We start from the raw sequence: 23,018 nt of genomic DNA, 5'->3' as shown, positions 1-23,018 counted from the left end.
ACAAGAGTGAATGTAGGCGAAGAGAAAAGGGACGGAGCAAACAGGGGCGGCGAACGAATAAAGAATGTCTACTAATATCGGTGACCATTCTATAAATGGAAGGATTGTGTAGATCGTGAGAGCGTACATAGTAACGAAGGCAATGGGCATCACGGCGATCAGACAAGGATGGAACATTTGCTTCTGTATAGAGGCTCTCAACAGGGGAAGAGCGAAAAGCACCAAGGCACAAACGTAAGCCTTGGTGATGGATAGAGTTAAGGCTAGAGAGAGTAGCAGGAGAGGCCGCGGAATAAATCTGGTCACCATAATCGAGTTTCGATAAAACGAGGGCTGAATGTAGGCGAAGCAGAGTTCGACGATCAGCTCCCCAGGAAAGATGAGCAAGGGTTTTAAGAAGGTTTAGCCGGCTGTGACAAGTTGCCTTCAGAGAGGTAATGTGAGGTTTCCAGGTTAACCGACGGTCAAAGAGAAGGCCTAGAAACCTGACTGTATCACGTTCGGGGATACGGGAGCCATAGAGATACAAAGGATGATCGGAGATAACAGAGCGTCTAGTGAAAGTAATTTGGTGAGTTTTGGTACTTGAAAATTTAAACCCATGTGTGGTGGCCCAAGTGGAAACACGGTCGACCGCATGCTGGAGAGAAACTGCAATAAGGTGACAGTCAGCGCCTGCACAAGCAATAGCGAAGTCATCAACATAGAGTGATGACCAAATATTGGGTGGAAGAACAGAGGCCAAATCATTTATAGCAAGGAGAAAAAGTGTTGTGCTTAGAACACATCCCTGAGGGACACCTTCAGCTTGGACGAAGTCCGGGGAAAGAACATTATTGACTCGAACACGGAAATGTCTGTCAGTTAAAAAGTTCTTAAGGAAGGATGGTAGATTGCCTTGGAGGCCTAAGGAATGGGCCTGGGCCAAAATATTATACCTCCAAGTTGTGTCATATGCCTTCTCAAGGTCAAAAAATATGGCAATAACTGAGTGATTATTCGCAAAGGCATTACGAACATACGTATCCAAGCGTAGTAAGGGGTCTATGGTAGAACGACCCTTACGAAAGCCATATTGACTAGCGGAGAGACTGTTGTGAGTCTCTAAATACCACATTAAACGTCGATTTACGAGGCGTTCCATCACTTTGCAAACTGCACTTGTAAGAGCGATGGGGCGATAGTGGGAGGCATCATGTCCTGTAGTACCCGGTTTGCGGAAAGGGAGAACAATGGCAGATTTCCACAGCTGGGGAAGAACTCCTTGTGCCCAAATAAGATTGAAGAGGTGTAAGAGGACTACAAGGGCTGACCGATGTAAATGTTGTAACATACGAATATGAATGTCATCAGGCCCAGCTGCCGATGATCGGCAAGCTGAGAGCGTTGCCTCCAGTTCTTGAAGTGTAAAAGGCACATTATACTGTTCTTCTCCGAGAGAAGAAAAGTCCAAGGGTACTAACTCTCTGGCAGACTTTGAGGAAAGAAACGAGGGGCATAGATGGAGCCCTCGGGAAATACGGACCAGATGTGTGCCAAGTTCAATGGCAATGTCGAGAGGGTTTGCTATATCAACACCAGTGACCCGTAGAACAGGAGCCGGGTCAGGAGAGTATTTACCACTCAATTTCCTCACTTTTTTCCAGACTGCACTCATAGAAGAAGCAGAGGTGATGGTGGAAACATAGTCTCGCCAACAAGTGCGTTTAGCTTCACGGATGACACGGCGAGCGATCGCACGCTTCTGCTTAAAATCAACAAGTCTCTCAGCGGTTCTATTGTACCGGTACCTGCCCCATGCAGCACGTTTCAAACGTACTGCACGAGCACAAGCAGGAGACCACCAAGGCACGCACTTCTGAGAATGCCTGCCTGAGGTTTGGGGTATAGAATGAGAAGCTGCGGTATAAACTGATGTCGAGAAGATGTGTAGGAGCTCATCAATGGAGGATGAAGAAGGAACCTCACTAAAAGCAGTGAGGTGTGAGTAAAGATCCCAATTTGCCCGATCAAATTGCCAGCGAGGGCTACGGGAAGGTGGTGAATAGGAAGGAGAAGTAAGAATGATCGGAAAATGATCGCTGTCATGTAAGTCTGGTAGAACAGACCAGGTGAAGTCTAGTGCAGTGGAGGAAGAGCAGACTGATAGATCGATGCAAGAGAGAGTATGAGTACGAGGATCAAAATGGGTGGGAGTACCCGTATTTAAAACATGGAGGGGGTGAGAGGCAAGAAAAGCCTCCAACTGAATGCCACGTGAGTCACAATGAGACCCCCCCCAGAGGAAATGGTGGGCATTAAAATCACCAAGTAACAGAAGTGGTGGTGGTAAGGATGAAACAAGAAAGGCAAAGTCTGGGATAGAAAATGCTCGAGAAGGAGAGAGATATAAAGAACATATTGTAAACCACTTATTCAAGTGGATACGGGCTGCAGTGTAATGCAGCGAGGTATGGACAAATAGTTGACAGTACGGAATATCATTGCGTAGAAGAAGGGCACTTTCATTAAAGGTCCCATCTGAGAAAGGATCCGAAGAATACAATAAATTATAGCCTGAGATAGGTTGGAAAACAGCCGAGTGTAATTTTGGTTCTTGTAAGCAAGCACCAACAGGGGAAAACCTGGAAAGCAACATCTGAAGCTCACCCCGATTACCCCTGAGGCCGCGGATATTCCACTGTAAATAGGCCATGATTGGCGATGAAGAAAATATCAGGAATCTGTAGGTAAAGGCACCTACGGACTAGAGGGGTTAGAAAAGTCAACGTGTGGTGGCATTGGAAGATGTTCAAGTAGCGAAGGAACGGAGCGTTGCGAAGAATGGGGTTGTGAAGATGGAGGAGAGGGAAGAGAAGGAACAGGAAGTGAATCAGTGTCCATTGAAGGTTTAGTCTCTGCAATATATTCTGAAATGGCTTCAAGTGTTTCTGAATTCAAAGATGTATGGGAAACCATATTGGAGATAGGAGGAGGAGGGTGAGTAAAGATTGGGACAGTAATGGACTGTACCAAAGTAGAGGGGGAGGGAAAAGTGTAAGGGACTGGAGATGAAGTGTGGGGGGGGACAGAAGAGGTAGAAACCTGGGAGGTGACAGAAGAGGGAGAAACTTGGGAGGGGACGGGGGTGGAAGGCATAGTACGAGGAGGAGGGTGAATCTCCACACTTGTAATAGAGCCAGAGAGAGGGGAAGAACTAGGTACAGAGACTGGAAAGGTAACGTGTGGAGGTGGAAGAAGGGAAGGAAGGGGCAAAGAAGATTTGAGCAATGTGGATTTTTTGGACTTCTGAGTAGAGGGGCGATTGGTATTAGGTGTCGTACGAGGTCTTGTCGATACTGGGGCTTGTGAGGAAGGACGCGAAGATGTGAGAACAGACTGAGTTGTAGTCGGGACGTCAGAGCCAAGGACAGCAAAAGGATTAGATGCCGTAGTGGCTATGGGAGGGGTAACAACAGAGGAGGCTGCAGAAGATGGGACCCCAGAAGTGGGGGGACGTTTGGAAACACGAGAATAAGAAACACGGGGTAGTCTCCCTTGGAGGCGGAGATGAGTAACTGCCATAGCATAAGGGAGACCTTCTGCCTCTTTGAGGCAACGGATTTCACGTTCATTTAAGTAGACCTGGCAACGGCGGGAGTACGAAGGGTGAGCTTCATTACAATTAAGGCAAGATGGAGGTTGACTGCAAGATGTATTAGAATGGTTGTCGGCACCACAGACTGGGCATTCGGCCATAGATCTGCAATATTTCGCTGGGTGACCAAAACGCCAGCAATTTCTACATTGTTGCGGTGTAGGTATCACCTTTCGAACTTGTAACCGATGTCCCGCGACATATACAGAGGACGGGAGTTCTCGGCTGTCAAAAGTTAAACGAGCCACATTGCAAGGGTAACGTCTCCGCCCCCGGGCAGGAAGGACATAAGTGTCTACTTTGAGGATTGGGAGATCCTGGAGTTCCAGCTGTTCAAAAATGTCATTGCCACATGACTGGAAATTCTGTTGGACTATGGTATGGGGCAGAATGACAGTACCACTACAAGAATTGAGAGAAAGATGTTTTTCAATAGTGATAGGAGTAGTATCGATATTCGAAAGGAGAGAAAGATCATGAGCTTGGGTAGCATTCTGGACAGTGACGATGCGTGTACCGCTCTTGAGAGCGTGAAATGAAATATCTCTGCCAACATGACGCAGGAGCGCTTTGGCAATACTATGGTCAGAAAGGTAGGCAGAAGAAGAAGTTGGTCTTAAAGTAAAGAATTTAGTCCATTGTGTGGTCCGAAACTGAGCGTGGAGAGGGAGTGCTTGACGTGTCGGTCGTTTCCGAGTAGAATGGGAAGGTAACGACGGAGCATCATCAGGAGATTGACGTTGGCGTTTAGGAGTAGGACCGGAGTTGGTCCGGCAGGAAATGGGTGGGCGATTCGAAAATTGCCGTACCGTAGAGGGAGAAGCCGGAAGCATAGTCAAAGGAGAGCGGAGTTCAGACAAATCGAAGGAGTCAGTCGAAGCCCCGGTACCTGAAGCGGGTGAGGAAACAGCACCAGCAAGAGGTACAGGGGCATCAGGAGTGTCCGAAGAGTGGTCTAAACACAAGGCAGGGTCAGAATGGGGTGCGGTATCAAGAAGGGGCCCGGGGGTAGTGGTTTCATGGACTAGGGCTGCCATGGTTAGGTTACTCCTTTGCTTTTTGTTTTTAAGAAAAAAAAAGAAAGAAGAAAAGAAAATAAAAATAAAAAAAAAGAATAAAAAAAGGGGGGAGCGGGGAGGAATAGTTCCCAGGAGGAATGAAAGGGCCGGAAATCCCCCTCCGCGCCCAAGAGGACTCGACACCGCTAGTAGCGCAGATGCAGCATGGAACCCGTGCCATACCCTACCCTTCATGCCAGTAAACCAGCAATCTGGGATAGCAACCTCACATCTGCCGAGCTACCTCGGTGGACAAAAGAGAGGGCGGCCGGATATCCGCCACAAAGCATACCTCCTTCAGCCACCACCCCCGGAATCCGAAAGGTGGCTTCCAGAGATACACCCGTCGCCCAAAAGACACCCAAAGCCACTCCGGGATACCGGAGAGGGATCGGGACATCCCTAGGCAATCCAGATTCCACGGCAAACTACGCCACCGCCAAGAAACCTCAACGGAATGGGATGGACCCCGGTGTCCTTTCCCCTACCTAGGAACTAGCGCGCCTGTGGGAGAAATCACGAAGGCTAAAAAGAGGAAGGGCAAAAGGGAGGGGTGAGGAGGAGGAGGAGGAATGGAAAAAGGGGAGGATGGGGAGGATGGGATAGGGGAGGGGAGAATGGGGGGTAATTAGGTTCGGTCTGAGGAAGAAGACCGACAGGGCTAATTCCTCAGACCAAGAGCCTCTTCACCACGCCAAGGAGCCCCCCTTGAAGAGGTCTAATTCCTCAGACCAAGAGCCTCTTCACCATGCCAAGGAGCCCTCCTTGAAGAGGCCAATGGTGCCATAGGGTGCAATGGTACCATATTGTACAATTGTACATATGGTACTATATGGTAGAATATGGTATAATGGCACCATTTGGTACAATGGTACCATATGATACAAAGGTACCCTATGGTGCAATGGTACCTTATGGTACCATATGGTACAATGGTACCATATGGTACATTATACCATACAGTACAATGATACCATAAGGTTCATTGTACCATATGGTACTGTTGTATTCAACACAATAAACACACTAATATTTTCATCATCATTTTGTTTACAATATTGTTTGTAACAAAAATATGCAAAAATATTGTATATTAGTAATGTTCTATTATATATTTACAAATGTACAGGAACTCAACATGTTCCTTGAGGTGTATGACAAAGCACTTTGCCTCGGAAACTGCGGAGTCAGTAGCTAGCTTGTGTTGCCACTCACTCAGTCTTGGCTGGTGTCTCATGCCACCAACACCTATTGACCATATGGTACATGGTATCATATGTTACAGGGTACCATATGGTACATTGTACTATATGGTATAGGGTACCATGCAGTACAGGATAACACATGGTGCAGGGTACCATATGGTACAGGGTACAATATGGTACAGGGTAACATATGGCACAGGGCACCATATGGCACAGGGTACCATACAGTGCAGGACACCATATGGTACAGATACAAGGATCCCTATGGAAATAAGTCACCCTGACTTTTTTGGGTTATCCTAGGATTTTATACGTATGCTGCTATGCATGATAATCTATGTAATTGTATTTCTGTACACCTGAATAAACTTACTCCAGTGCATGTGGCATCATAAGAAAGTTTATTTAAGTATACACAAATAAAGCTACATAGAATATCATACTTAGCAGCATATGTTTGGAAAACCTAGAATAACCCAAAAAAGTCAGACAGACTTATTTCCATTAGGGTCCCTGTACCCTGTACCATATGGTATAATGTACCATATGGTACAATGTACTATATGGTACATTGTACCATATGGTACCATTGTACTATATGATACCATTGTACCATATGATACCACTTTATGATATGGCATCATTGTACCATATGGTACCATTGTACCATATGGCACAATGGTACCATATGGTTCAAAACCATAGAATTCCTCTTCAGCTCCACTTCCATCAGTCTTAGAACTGTAAGTTGTGAAGAGGAGAGTCAGAATTCACCCGGAGAGTGAGTGGGGGAGTGAGAGCTTCCTTGCCGCCAGGCACGATGAACAAAGCTACTTTGCGGCGTTCCCACAATGCCATGCGGGCGTCCAGATTTTTTCTATAGTGTGCACACTGACCACCCAGACCCATTCTCTCAGATGTAGGCCTACCAGCCTTCTCGCGCTAAATTTGACGCCGCTAGAATTTTGGCGTAGATCTACGGTTTGGACCCTGAACGTAAAGCCGTAGATCTACGGGACGGACCCTGAAAGGGTTAAAAAGTAGCTGTCAACCTAACCCCCAAGATAGCTGTTAATGAAGCTCAGGTGAACCTTAAAAGAACTAACTAGAAAGGTCGTAAGTCAAAATATTCTCTGTAAATTAGATTTTCTACCTATTGAAATTTTTTTGCACTTGTTTATACTGTGTACTAAAATATATTGTATGTTATTAATTGTAAGTTACCATATACAAAGTAACTGATATATCAGCATTTATTAAGATTTTAATGATTTATTTCAAGAAGTCTTCAAAGGAAGTGATGACAATTTTGACTGATGAAAAAGGTCATGAAAAAGTATAACCCAATTTTTTTAGTATGAAATACATACATCAGTTTCATATCTTCATTTATAAAAATATGGTAAGAGAATATTTCTTTTGGAGAAAATTAAAAACTTGGAAAAATTTAAGAGGGACCAGGTTAAAGTTTTATCATAGACATATGAAACTAATGTGACATTTTACTGTGGCAATGTTTCACTCTCCGGGAGCTTAACAAAGCTCCTGTAGAGCAAAATGTTACCACAATTAAACATCACATTACTTCTATGTCCTTTTACCTAACATTTTGTTGGTAATTCTACCATTATTATTAAAAGTTTCATTGACAAAGACAAACTGTAGTGTAATACTGTGCAGCATAAACAGTACACACTGTATTACTTGAGACACTGGTACTGGCAAAAGCCAACAAACATTGAATCAAAGAAAGAGTAAGCCTTTTATCTAGTGACATTTTGCCCACTGGGATGCTTCATCGTGTACCTGACAAAGCTCCACAGTGAAAAAGGTCGTAAAATAAAAAGCTTACTGTGTGTGGCTGATTCAACATGTTAGATGTATCCAACAGCATAACCTTTCATACAAATTCTCACCCATAACATACTGAATACATTTAATATCCATACAGTACATACATTATGTAATGATAAATATAGAGTGTAGATACAAGGAACATTATTATGTGTATAGTGACATTTTAGTAAGGAAATTCAATCAATTCTAGTTAAATAGACTCGCTAAAATTATTGTTTGCATAAGTCTGAATTACTGTAACTTTCTATACTATACATTTCAATGTGAACTGTGGCTTCAATGTGTGTTTTTTATCATTTCCTGTGCAGACAAAGTCCCAGTCATTTTTGAAGGTAAATTTTAAATTGTATACATATACATAAATATGTATTAGCTCTTGAATGTGATAAATGTATTGTGCATGCTTCTTTTCCATCATAATTACATAAGGTACATCATTTATCTGATAATGGTTATTATGATGTCATCAGTGATACAAAATGTCTTGTGTGTGACATAAAACACTCTACAAACTCAATTTTATATCAGTGGGGGATATGCAAGTCATTTAACCCTTTGAGGGTCGACAGGCCCTCTCAGAAACTCGTTCTCAGGGTCGGCCAAATTTAAAAAAAAAAAAATATTATTTTTTCTTATGAAAAGATAGAGAATCTTTTCCCGATCATAATGACACCAAAATTATGAGATTTGATGGAAAACTTACGGAATTATGCTCTCGCGAAGTTAGCGGTCTCGGCGATGTTTACGCATCGGCAATTTTGCCCAATTTGAGCCCCATTTTCGGCCAATTCCTCTGTACTAGTCGACAAACAACATGAATATTTCGCTAGAACTACATTTTTTATATTGAATGAGTGCAAGAAACCACCCATTTACCATTTTCAACTATCCAATACAGTGGTCAGAATTTAGCAATTTTGCCAATTTCACACAAATTTAAAAAAATGCCAATTTCCGAAGTGTCCAGAACAAACAAGAAATACATTCCTGGCACTAAAATGACATTTCTTCTGCTCATTAGTCACGTCTCAAGGCCCCTCTTACATTCTTTTGCTTTCCACTTTGAATTTTTATTCTCAAGAAAAATAGAAGATTTACTGTTATGCAGACTACTGCATTAGTGTAAAAAATGATATAAATCATATTGGCGCAATTGCAAAAGAATATTAGACTCACCAGTTGACGTGTATTGGACGCTTGGCATGATTTGTTTACTTTTGAACTTTGGTAAAAATCGAACATTTCTGCTACTTTGAGCTCAATTTCAAGGTACTTTTCATTGTAAAACCAGTAAAAATCATCTCAATTTCTGTGATATGCATTCCATTCTATAAAATGAGACCAAGAAAACTAGAATACAACAATAAATACCATACGAAAATACAGTGCAAATACGCTGTTTTATGCCAAAAAAAACGTGAAAGTTTTTTTTTCTCATTATGCACTGTGTGCTGCAGGATTTTCTTATACTGTGCACACTGACCACATAGACCCATTCTTTCATATGGAGGCCTACCAGCCTCTTCCCGCGAAATTTGACGGCGCTAGAATTTATGCGTACTAGTACGTCAAAAACCCCTACGCGTAAGACGTACTAGTACGACCAAAACCCTCAAAGGGTTAAATGAGATATTATGCAGCCCATCTTTAAAGGTCATCCATTTTTCCATTTCTTACAATTGCTCAATTTCTGAATACCAGTGATCTAAATTGCAGCAAAAAAATATACATCAGTTCTTCTATTTTAGGTAAACTTATCATAAATTACATTTACATACAGGTAACCACCAAAAATCTGTATATACATATGCAGCTTTATTCTGGCAGTGTAAGAGATATTACTAACACTTTAAGAACATAAAGGCACAAAACCATGACTGGAACAATACACAAATAAGTCACACATAGGAGAGAGAAGCTTGTGACAACGTTTCAGTTCAACTTGGACCATTTACAAGTCGCACAGTGATTTAAGTTGGAGGAAATATTGTAATACGAGTACCTGTACTGTGGTATCATATAATCGGTCAATACCAAGCTAGTGTACCATGGATAAACTTAATATTTTATTGTGACCTCCACTGAACATTTTACCTAAGTATGAAAATTTTTTTTTTTGTCTCATATTTTAAAATATACATTTTAGCCAAAGAAAGTCAGGAAATATACAACAGTTTACTGATGATATCATAATAAATTTGCCAGGTATGTCACAGAGGTTGTATAGGTAAGGATGACAAGTATGCATAAAAATTGCACAAAATGAAGGTAAATCAATGGAGGTAAGGTAAATATGCTGCTCAACACTGGAAGCAGTGCAACTCTGATAAATGTCTGATTGCATGATTTTATAATTAACAGGTTTCATCTCAAAGCTTATTGTACAAATTATGTATATTTAAAAATGTTGTCAGTGTCTTCTATTTTACATATTCCTAATAAATATAAATTACAGTAGTTGTAGTGCTCTCTGTATCTTATATGTTGTCATGGGAGCTAAAACACACACAGTACTCAATTTTGTTTGTATACAAAATTCTAAACATACTATTGTGTATTACTAAACTATGGTTTTTAGTTTTGTTTAGTTTTAACTTTATGCAACTTTTGATGTTACAGTATGTATTACAGTTTTATGTATTACATAATTTTTTAGTTCTTTGCCTGTACTGAAAGCCAATAATTTATCAAATTTGAGCAATAGTATGTCCAGTACATTACTCACATATTTTTGCATTTAGTCAATCTAGTTGAAGACAAACATTCCTGACAACAGCATCTGCATAAAATTGTGTTAAGTAAATTGAAGAACATGCAAAGAAAAGAGTTATATGACTGACATTTCAAAAGAAAAAAATGATTTTTGAAAGCTTCTTATTTAATCAAAACTAATGTAGTTTGACACCCAACATGTAAATATCCTTGCCGTTAATTTAGCAATACGTGTTGTTACACAAATCCTAAATAAGAACTGTTACTGAAGCTTTGAAGACCTGGGGGAAGCTGGTGTTTGACTCGGTATATCCTCGATTCCACACAGAAAAAAAGGTAAAACTAATATGCTGCCAGTGACCATTATAAATTTAATGCACAATCTTGCCAGTATAAATATGGACAAGAGAAGAATTTTATCCTATCTCCAATTCTTTGTTTGCCTTGCTTGTAGCTGTAAAAGTATTTGGCAATGGTTATGTAGCTCAGTTGAGCAGTGGATGGTTGTCCGTTTCCATAGCTGACACCACCCATACATTTCACTATACACTTGCATAATAAAGGGCTTTCTATCAAGTAAACCATACCTCAGGCAGGGCTTGAACTCGTGGTTATAAAACTCGAGACCAATGCCCATGGTATGGTTTGTTTGCAATTATGTCATTATGCTTTCTATAATTTATATGCAATAAGATCACAAAAAACAGGTGATATTACAATATGCAGAACAACCACTTTGAAAAAATAGTGAAATTCCAAGCGCTCTCGTGACTTCTCACATTATCACATTACATGAGAAGCCACGAAAGTGTTAGGAATTTCACTATTTTTTTTTGCAAAGTAGTTTATATATGTCAACCACCCTAATTGTGTAATATACTGTACTCCATTTTATAGAAATCTTAAATTCCCTATTATCCTGCTTGTTGATAAAGAAATGCGCATCTGGAGATGGTTATGCGACTACTGAGCAGTAGATGGCCAAGAGTCATCCGCTGAGGTTAGGAGGGCCACTACAGGGGTTACAATACAGCATATGCTGTATCCAGTCAGAGGCAGCAACCAGCTCTCCCCAGACCATATAAATCTCCGAATTAAATCAGGAAACGGGTGGGATTTGAACCCATGGCAAGTGAGTCTCAAAACTCACAGGCCAGTACGTTATTATGATTTTGTGAGTCATAAATCTCTGAACTGAAAATTTTCATGCCTGAGTCACTCTAAAGAAAAAAAAATTATGGCATGCTATGTTTAGGCCACAATTTTTCAACCATAATATCACAAAAACATGTTGATGAAGTGCATTTTATTGGAGGGTTTCCTTTATTTCCACTGTTAGGAAATATCACTATAGCATCCAGTCAGCAAGCTTAAATCAAAACATGATATGTTCACTACTGAATGCTAGTTACATTTTAGTTCAGTAGCAGTATATGTTTACAGACAATATATATGCTTACAAACAATGTATATCATTCATTGCAATATAATTTAGAATTCTACCTCTTCTCATGTACTGACACAGAGGTACAGTACGTACCAAAATGTTAGCATTTAGAAAAAAAAATTGTATACTGGCTTTTCTATTTCACTAGCACAAACAAGCCTTTTGTAATTTATTTTTAAAATTAACAATATGTAAGTACTTGAAAGTACAGTGGACCCCCGCATAACGATTACCTCCGAATGCGACCAATTATGTAAGTGTATTCATGTAAGTGCGTTTGTACGTGTATGTTTGGGGGTCTGAAATGGACTAATCTACTTCACAATATTCCTTATGGGAATAAATTCGGTCAGAACTGGCACCTGAACATACTTATGGAGTGAAAAATTATCGTTAACCGGGGGTCCACTGTATATAGTATGTAAAACAATCTGTCTATTATCTACTCTTTTAGCATCATCTTGTTACAAAGATCTACATTAATTGCATAATTTATACTACTATTTGAAGAAAAAATTTTTTTATTTAGTTATTGAAAGCATTTTATTAAATATAAAATAGAAAAAGATTACAAATGTGTTCAAGCAAAAAAAAAAAAAAAGAATACAGAGGGCCCCACTTATACAGCAGGTCAGGTTCTGGGCTACCACAGTAGAGCAAAAATCACTGTCATATATTAAGCAAGCATTAGAGTTATGTTTAAAAAATGCATGTACAGTACACACATTACTTAAAATATTTTTGTCCTTTACTTACAGTGAGTGGTGAATATATTTACTGTAAGAAGTCTGAATAAATGAAGAATGGGTAAAATTGAAAACCACCATATTAGCAAAATGCAATAAAGCAAAGTGCTGTAAAGTGGGGCCAGCTGGTATATAGAGTGAGATGAATTTCTCTCACTGTGACAGTTAACATTTGATAGCAAACTAATGTTATCTTTCCACCACTCCAAACAGAACTCTTCCATTGCCAATGCCAGCAAGAGTGTCCCAATGCTTCTGACACCTTCGCCAGTCTCCAACCTTGGTTCTCGGAGGCAATCGACATGTTCCATTGCCTCTCTCAGTGGTATAGAGTCCCGGCGATCCTCCACTGTTTCTATTGGCAATCCCTTGGGGTCAACTTACAAGTCACACCGTCGCCCTTCAGCTCTAATCTCCAACTCCTCAAGCGGTAACCTTCTGCAGCAGTTGTCTGCCGGCGTGGTGAGTACAGTGAGTATACCACCATACACACCTTCGTCAGCAGTGTTTTAGGGTGTTAGATGTCCGTTGGTCAGTTATAGCACACAGCTAGCCAGAGCAACTAGGTGATAGTGCACTACAATTGTAGAGTTCCAGACTCATTAGTGAGTGGCCCACTTGGTTGTAAGACTTTGCACATGTCTAAATGTTCCAGCTTCTTTGGTTAATAGTTAACCTGATATGAACAAGTGAATATAGTGTACATAATATGTCTGTTCAACACTAGTTAAATGGCCACCTTGCGTACAGTTTGGGAAAAAATCCTCCCTGGATATTTCCATTACACTAAATGTAAGTTTAAACACCACTACAATTTTCTCTATTTCAGTAGCCTTTGTGGTTAAGGCTAATTTAGTAATTATTTTGCCAAACTTATTATTTAGTTGCTCACCTAGATGCAAATTATTGCACAGTAGAGATACAGTACCACTGTGCACGCTGAGTCACTGGTATGAAACAGCTTGTGAGAACTATACCTCCTATACTAGGAATATAAATTGTATAGCTAAAACAATTAACTGTAAAATCTCTGATCTGGTACATATCAGTAGATGTAGACTGATGTTGTTTTAGTTTTTGGCTTCTCTGACTTAAGGATTGCTTGCTTGTCAACTGCCTCAGACTGCAGGATCTCTCTTGCTACTAATCCCAGGACATTAGCTCTTATTAAAACAATACTTGCCTTCTACTCTTACTCTAAACAGTGGTTCTCAAACTTTTCTAATTTTCCCCCAATCAAAAACTGAAAATCATGTTCATCTCATGATTCAAATGTTATGGGTATCTATTTAACACTGCAGTAAAATGATGGAAATTTTCAGAATAATTTTGGAGGACTTTCTAGAATATTGTAAAATATGCATTTTTTTTTTTTTCATTATTTTTGTTTTTAATTTTGATATGTTTTTTACATTTCTTGCTATTATTGAAAATTTGCATTTTTTTCATTTTGGAGGTACTATGGTTTATCTGCCACCTATCAGACAGCCTTTAACACCCAATTTTGGGTAGTGACCCTAGGTTTGGGAACCCCTGCTTTAGACACTAATAGCATTAAAACACTTGGCTTCTACTGTTATTCTGAAAAATACAAATAATTAAAGCACTTGGCTTCTACTGTTCCTCTAGACAGACACATCATAATTTGATAAATTGCAGAGGAATTAACTCTGTGGTAAAACTAAAACATGCTAGTTATTTAACATCAGAGACAAAATATATACTAGTTAGATTATTGGAACAATATTGTACACAGTGTGGCTAACTTGTCAGTTTCCCCTATATACTGCAATTCTAGTTCTTTACTAGTGAATTAATTAAACACTTATTGGCTGACGAAGGTCACTACCCTTAAGCAAATTGTTTCCTATAGTTTGTTGTTAGTTTATTTTATACACTATTAAGAATAAATTTTCTTTAACAAATTTATCTAAAAGCATTTTAACCAATAAATAGTTTTATAACAGTTTAATTTTCAGTAATATATAATTTTCTATAAAAAAATCTTTTAAATACTGTACTAAACTTACCTGACCCTTATTTTAATGAGCTTATATACAGAGCTAGTCATAATACAAACAAATAATATACAGTGTATGCATGTGTGTATATATGCATTTCTTTTTTTTAGGGGGTTTCCTTTTTTTAGGAGGTTACCCTACTTTAAATAAAAAACAAAATAGAGTAATAATAGTGAACTTCTCATTAATGGACTAAAACGAAGGGTACGGTATTTCCAAACAATGATATCGATTTTTCATGATCATCCAGTTGTTTTCTGAATTAGTGGACTTGATCCACTGATGCGGAAGGCAACTGTACACCAAGAATACAGGTATTGAACCGGTAGTATACTACAGTTATGGTACTGTGCTGTATAGTAATTTTATAGTACTGTATGTAATTTATGGTAATTTTTACTTACCTTTAATGGTGGAGAGATGAGGTGTCAATTGCCATGATTGATAGCAGTGACTTTGAATAAATTTTATTCCAAGTCAGAGGAGCTGTAATGCTTCACCAGCATCTTCACTAAGCTTAGAGCATAGTATCTAAGTTTGTCCTCTTGGGAAACAGAGGCTGCAGACCTCATTCAAAGAGAAGAACCTGGGAATAAACATAGTGCCTAGCATATCACCAGAGGCTCACATCAACTGAATAACCTCTTCAGCCAATGCTCACCTGGCAAATCTGCGAGTGGCTTTCAGGAATTTCAACTGTCATTCCAGGTGCTTTATACAACATATGTCAGGCCCATCTTGGAGTATGCAGCACTAGTATGAAACCCACACCTGAGGAAGAATATTAAGAAAGTAGAGAAGTATGCAATAAGACTAGTTCCAGAGCTAAGGGGTATGAGCTATGAAGAAAAGTTAAAGGAATCAAATTTAATGACCCTAGAGGACAGAAGGACCAGGAGACATAATAACATATGAAATACTTAAGAGGAATTGCTAGAACAGCTGGGACAGGTTATTTAAAAGGCTGGAAACAGGTACTCGGGAACACAGGTGCAAGTTAAAGACAGATGAGTCATAGGGATATCAGGAAGTATTTCTTCGGTCTCAGGGTGGTCAGGAAGTGGAATGACCTTGATGAAGAAGTAGCAGAGGCAGACTCCATACACAGTTTTAAGATTAGGCTACAAGAGAGTGAATCTGGAAAGCAGAAAGTTGAGAGGCAGGGCCAGGAGCTAAGACTCAACCCCTGCAGCTACATATAGACAAGTTTGCATGCACACACACACACTAAACATGTCAAATGTCTATCAGCAAGTGCCTTTTACAAATGGTAATTAACACACACACTGTATTAAAAGGTGTGATTACCTATCCTGTATTAGAGACAGGATTATTTATGCTGTATGAGACATGTAATTATCCATCCTGTGAGGGGGCAGGATTATCTGTCCTGTATGAAGCATGGGATTATCTACATTCCAGACAATTATTGCACTGCTTTTTTCTGTGCAGAAATAATATATGATTTATTTTCTTTTACAATGTAAGAATTTCTTATTATACCTTGCTTTAATTTCTTTAATGGTAGTACTAGTTATAAACAATAGGATTTTTATTTTGCCTTCCCATCATGTCCTCTGATAAAAAAAAAGAATTCTTTCAAAACTACTACTCCTTCACGCATTGAAAATTAACAATAAATTAGCAGTACAACTTAAGTTCGGCTTCTGGTTCTGAGGGTTTGCTGGATATTAGGGCTCCAAATTTGAATCTTTTAACCAGCAGAATCCTTCAAATCCAGGATTCTCATATCCAAGTTTACATTTCTTGGGGATTTTCTGGATTCTTGCAATCTGGACAACACTCACAAATGGGAACTGAATTTGATACAGAACCTGTAGTTCTTTAGCTAAATCCTTTAACAGTAAATGCAACAACAATCAACTGAATGTAGTAAATAAGATGAATACAATGAGAAACAAGGTTGACTAGTTTCCACTATAACTAATGACTACTTCCATACTATCAAAGCTGAAATTGATGCCTCTACTTACTAACAGCTGCATAACATGATGTCACTCTTATAGAATTCTATACCTTTCTGGTCTACTTCTAATGGTGTCATAGAGTGCATGAATGTTATTCTAACTTCGTATCCTGCTGAACTCTTTCGGTAACTGTTTGTGGTGTAATCAACAATAATATAGTGTAATTCTTGATAATGTATAATTCATCAGAAATGACAGACTTAAATTAATTATATAATTATTTTTAGAACCTATGTCACTTCAGACTGTTAAATATACAGTAATTAAATATCTATTGACTAGTCATTACATCACAAGAGACAAGAATAAAGCCAAAAATAAAATTAAATATTAAAGAAAATGCTAAATTTTAAATTTTGTAAGTACTGATTAGCACTGCATCACATTGAAGGCAATAATGTTCAAGGTCGTAATCAATAACATCAAATGTGTGTTTATCTTCCCACAGTACCAACTCTTCTCCAGCAAGTCGTAAGCCCAAGCTCAAAGCCCAAGAAAAGATGTGAATGCCCACTGTGTATCACCAGTGTTCAACACGAGGCTTACACATCATTGTTCCATGAGGCTCTTCATGCTCATTGGGTGGCAAAATACTGCATTTTAAAACCATTGCCACCATTGACTGAATTCTCTTCCCTATTGGCCAATAAGTTTTATTCTTTGGTTGCTACCAGCACTGCATCATGAACTGATCAGTAGGATGCACACATCTTTGTTGACATGTGATTAATTGACGTAAGTCTGATTACTGCTGTGATTTGGTTATTGTCGAAAATGCTCAATCCCACCATTAAGCTTGGCACAAACTGGTCTTAGCAAGTAAAAATGGTTGGTAGGAGTTGACTTGTAAATAATCCCAAGTGTTTTGTCTAGCAGGATAGCTTTTACTGTGGCACAGATTGAACGATCTTTCACTCACATCTGTATCTCTGGTGGTGTGGTGCATGTTACTCTAGCCCTTCTCATATAGCGATATAATTCAGAGGAGATTTTTGTTTCCCCTATCCTTGTGTTTTATCCTCATCATTTCCAAGAGATATTTACTTTGTAGATAAAATGATTAAAATATACAAGGCATTAAATGTCATGACAGATTAACTCCTTGCAGTAACATCTACATTATTTTCATACTAGTCTAATAATTCTTGCCTAACTTTAGTGTATTTGCTAGAAAAACCGCCAGTGTTTGGCAGTAGAGAATGTCTTTCAATATTCTGTGTTTCTCTGGGGCCACTACCTCCTATTCTTGCCAATATACATATCCTAATTAAAACACAGTATAGTACCTAGACTACTCAAATATCAAGTGTAAGGAAATGCCTGCAAGTCCCGTTCATCCTACCAGTTTATTCCAAATTTTGTACACAGCAAAAAACTCTTATTCAAGCAGCAGGTACATACTGCAGAGCAGCCTCTTCCTCCTCCTCCTCCTCTGCACTACAGTAATGTTCGTACAGTGTCGAGAAATGCTAATTATTATTATATTCATTGGAAAGTGCTAAATGTGTAGTGGTCATACAATGCCTGGGAAATGAGAGGCAATAAGGTTCAATCCAAGAAAGAGGGTAGTAACTCCAGTTTCCTGGATCAAGAGTCTTTCACCAGTATCAAGCCACTCCCCTTTGAGGAATACTAATACATACACTAAATGTTATTCCATTTGAGGCATGTTCTCAGACAACTTAGCTTTACTGAACAATTCAAATAACAATGAATTATTTTTACAAACAGGTCTATGCAGTACTTTAACTATATTGACATAAGCAAAAAATCTTAAAAAATATTTAAGAACTAAGAGCCAGATATATAAAATTCTGAACCAAATAGTGATTATTTAATTTATGATACATCCAGTATTCAAGACAATTATTTAATGTGGTAACTGTAATAGATACCACAACATACAACACCCACAAGCATTTAAGAATTAAACCAATTTCACTAATGATAATTATAATTATATTAAAAGAAGCATTAAACCCATGAGGTTATAAAGCAGTCTTGTATATTTCGATTTTGAGATCTAGGCTTTCATTAGCCCTTGTTACCATATGCACTCTTTCACTATACAAATTTTCAAATTACAATCAACTAATGCTTAAAACTACAACCTAACAAATAATGCTGATCAAAAGCATAAAAAATACAAGACTGCCTGTGTTGCAATATTGAGGTAGAGGATATGCATGCATGTTTTTTAAACTTGCAAAACAAGTACTGTACTTGTATCATACTGAAATAATTATTATTATTATTATTATTATTATTATTATAATCATTAAAGTATTATGAAGTAATGTCAGTATACCATGAGCATACATGTTACTGACATGTATGCTCATGGTATACAAAATTAGGCTGTTATTGCAAAGTAGTCACTATAATGCTAAAAGCAGATAACTCAACCAACAGGCGTGTTGATGAACAACTTGCACAAAACCTAATTGTATATGATTTACAACCGGCAGTATTGTAGGCTCATTACACAATGTCCAAATATAAATTTCTAACAACTCCACTGCTCATCACATTTAATTTAGTCATGAACATTTATGTATCCTCTTAAACATACTTGCTACTGATTACTCAGCAGTGCATGAGCAGGTTTTCACAACCATAAAAGTCATGTGTGTTTCAAATTTTTTAAATGGCAATGTATGCTCTGTCTAGATTTCTTCAAGATTTGTAAAAGTCTCTTGCGTTAACTCTGGGAATATTACTAACTTTAGCTATGATACAAAGATCGCTGCCAAAAATAGGATCAGCACTGAGATGTACTTATACAAATAGGGTTAGCATCGAGACAAAAATTGGGTCAGTATTAAGACTCGATCTAAATGAATATGTTATGGTTTTGAATAAGAGTAAAAACTTATTAATGAGTACAGTATTGCAGAATCCATAAATATTTCTCAGGACTTCCTGTTTCTCCTGTTAAGGTGTTCACTATTGTAAGTCTACTGTATATGAAAGATAAACTTATCTAATAACTATTTATTTTTGTTTTTGGCTGAAAGGAACAAATATCTTCATGCTGTGCCATAAACCTCACACCACTAGACTTGTGGCTTTGCACCGCACGAGGGAATCTAGTTTGTGAGGCAATGTCTTCCTCGCCTCCGAGTCACCTTATTAGAAGGACGTACAAGTCTATTAGCATAGCTACCATCTTTACTCTTGACCATGTACACCAGAGTGTATAGAATCAACTGTGTCCTATTTGCTTTAATGCAAAAAAGACATTTTTAGCTTATTGAATAGTACATATACAACTAGGTCTTGATTATTGCGAATAACGAATCCTGTGAGGTGGTCGCATTATTAGAATTTGCACTATTCAAGCTATAATTATATGTAAAATAAATATTGATTGACAAGAATGGTGAACATTTTTGATTGCATCTGTGATGTTATAAATTTTCCAGAAGGCAGTGAAGGAAATTGAATTGTCGCCTGTAGTTTTATCAATTGCAATATCAAAAATTTTTCTTAGGTAGTTGGCCTTAAATGCTGCAATGGTTCCTTGGTCCATGGACTGCAATAAAAATGTGTTTGGTGGCAAAAGAAATAACTTTTACATTCTCACCAAGTGTCACTGGATGACCTGGAGCAGTATCCAATATCAGTAATGCTTTGAACACAATATTGTTGTCCTTGCAATATTTTTCAATGGCTTTGCAAAAATAACTTTAAAATCAGTCTTGGAAAACAGTGAGTCACCCATGCTTTCTTATTTGACTGCCAAAGAACTGGAAGTGATACATGGTTGCAACTTCTCAGAGCACAAGAATTTGGAGACAGATAAACAAGCAATGTTTATATTTTAAAATCCCCTTCTGCATTACCTCCCAATAAAAGTTGTGATCTCTAGACACTAAATCCAGGGTGAGTTTTTTCTTTTTAAAAATGTAAGCTCTGGAAGGCATCCGTTACCAGAACAAGGCTGTTTTGTCCACGTTGAAAATTTGGTGATCAGTGTATCCTTTACCTTCAATTATTTTCTTCATTTTTTTCCCAAAACTTGAAGAGTTTGGGAAAAATAATTTCTTCTTCTTCTTATGACCAGAGCTTTGGTAAGATGGGTAAGGAAGAAGGATGGGTAAGGATAGAAATATTGGGAGGGGGAATGAGGTAGGATATAAAAGGTAAGTGGCCCAACCACTTTGGGAAAAATAATTGCATTAATTAAATTTTGGCTCTCATTAAATGCAACCTGGTATCATTTAATAATTTGCACTACAGCAAAATTCGTACTATTCGAACTCGCACTAATTGCGACCTAGCTGTATAAAAAAGTTGCTTGTAATTTTATTAGTACAGTATAGGTCAAAGAAAGTAGTGACTAGATGGAATATAAGACAGTGCATATACTGTATAAGATGGTGGCTATGTAATATAGGATTCAGTGCATAGTACTAAAAACATTCATACTTTAATAATAAGTACATATACAGATAAAAGATTTTTCTTCTCTAATATTAGATAGACTATTCAGTTAAATTTACATTTTATGACAGAATTTGGTGCTGAGGTAAGAATGTTTTTACTTTGTGATTATAAATTATAGTGTCTTCTCTGGGATAGTACATTGTAAGGGGATGTGCAGTACATCCAATGTTATTACTATACTTACTATTGCTACAACCTATACAGATTTCAGTACTACTACTAGTACCACCATAGTAAAACTAGTATGTATAATGTTATTATAATTTCCATTCATCTAATATACATACTGCTATTTTATTTTCTACTACTAAAGCTACCACCTTTTCCATTTATCTAATACACATGTACTGTTGTTTCTTGATCTTTTAATGTTGTTTGTACTACAACTCAAGCATTTAACTTGCCACCAAATACATATATAAAACACGCATCTGTGGTTCTCGGTAGTGCAAAACCTTTGACTGTGGTTTTTAGTGCAAAAGAATGGAATTGAAGGGTTGTGTGAAATAATATAAGTCATAGTAAACAAATACCATGATTTATATTATTAATTAAATTATGTAAGCAGACTGCATGCGTAAGCAAATGAAGGCAGGAAAAGGCCACAGCTAGTACAGTATTTGAGAAGATTGTGCTTCTGGCTTGCACAAGCATTGTCCATAGTACAGTACAGTAGTGATTGGTAGAGCAACTCTTTATTTAAATTTTGTTTTGTTCTAGGCAGAGCTTTATCAAGTCTGTGCCTTTATAAAGCTCTGTGGCAAGTCTTGCCTCTCAAGCTGTGTGTAGTGGTGAGAACGGATGTACTACTTCAAATAATAATAGAAATGGTAAACATAATTTTTGGCACTGTAGTAATAGTATTACTACTAGTTCTAGTACTGTACTGCATTGTTAGTATTAATCTATGTACTGTGCTACAGTATTAAAAGTAGTATTAATAGTAACAACCCCACTAGTGTTGCTAGGACAGCAGGAGGGGCTAGTATAGTACTACTACAGTGCTACATACTAGTACATGTAACCAATAGTACTTTCATTACTTATATTATCAATGCCATATATAATAATACAGGTATTTTCATTACTTGTATTACTAGAGCTATTTGTAATAAAGCAGCTACCTTGAGAATACTGTACTGTTACAGTACTAGTGCAATACAATTATTTCTTTAAAATAATGCAACTCTTGTGACTATCACTGCCTCTTTGCAGTTGATATCACTGCTAATACAATTCCTGGTATTAGTACAGTATTACTACAACAGGCGAGCACCATGTTCCAGGACTCATCAGGACCAGGAGCTGTCTTAGTTCCACAAATAAATGATCAGTGTTAATAATTCATTTTTACTGTGCCCAAACAATTTTTTCTTTTATACTTTTGTACACTTTCAGTTATTAACTGCATTAATATCTTTAAGTTTTGCCCAAATCACTGAGCAAATGGGCCTTGCAAAAATAAAATATATTGTAAACTATTCATTGTGCATCACATCTATGATTGTAAAATATTTTTTGCAAATAAAATTTACTTATTTTTTTGTGTTTGTATAATATGGTACGGCACTGTTGACTCTTCAGTTTTGTACTCCATCATGAACTTGGCAACAACCTACAATTTTTTAAATATATTACTGCTAGTTTCTACTCAATGACAAATTTTTCATCCTACCTAAAACATGTTTTGCAAACATTATTTTTTTATTTAATGTTTGTTTAATACGTTTAAGAAGCATGTGTGCCAAACGCTGTCACAGTCACCTGCGGAGTAGTTATGGTTATTGCTGTAATAAGTTCAAGGTCTATGCAGTATAAAGGTAGGATAAAATGTATATCATACCTCTTAACAAGCTTGCAAAGAGTTAAAACCCAGGTTCAACACAAGCTGTCTTGCA

General features: G+C 37.9%; 1 protein-coding gene across 1 annotated transcript in view; it reads left to right on the top strand.

Moving 5' to 3' along the window:
- Positions 1–22,568, top strand: part of LOC128697810 (uncharacterized) — a 136,177-nt gene extending 113,609 nt beyond the window's left edge. Inside the window, exons 10-11 of the mRNA XM_070099479.1 lie at positions 12,876–13,133; positions 17,120–22,568. Of these exons, the coding sequence (XP_069955580.1) occupies positions 12,876–13,133; positions 17,120–17,146 (285 nt within the window). The 3' untranslated portion in view covers positions 17,147–22,568. The remainder of the gene's footprint in view (positions 1–12,875; positions 13,134–17,119) is intronic.
- Positions 22,569–23,018: the final 450 nt, after the last annotated feature.

This window comes from Cherax quadricarinatus, chromosome 68 (genome assembly GCF_038502225.1).
Source record: "Cherax quadricarinatus isolate ZL_2023a chromosome 68, ASM3850222v1, whole genome shotgun sequence".
NCBI lineage: Eukaryota > Metazoa > Arthropoda > Malacostraca > Decapoda > Parastacidae > Cherax > Cherax quadricarinatus.
Note: the sequence above shows the minus strand (reverse complement) of the source record. Positions and strands in the feature narration are given on the sequence as shown.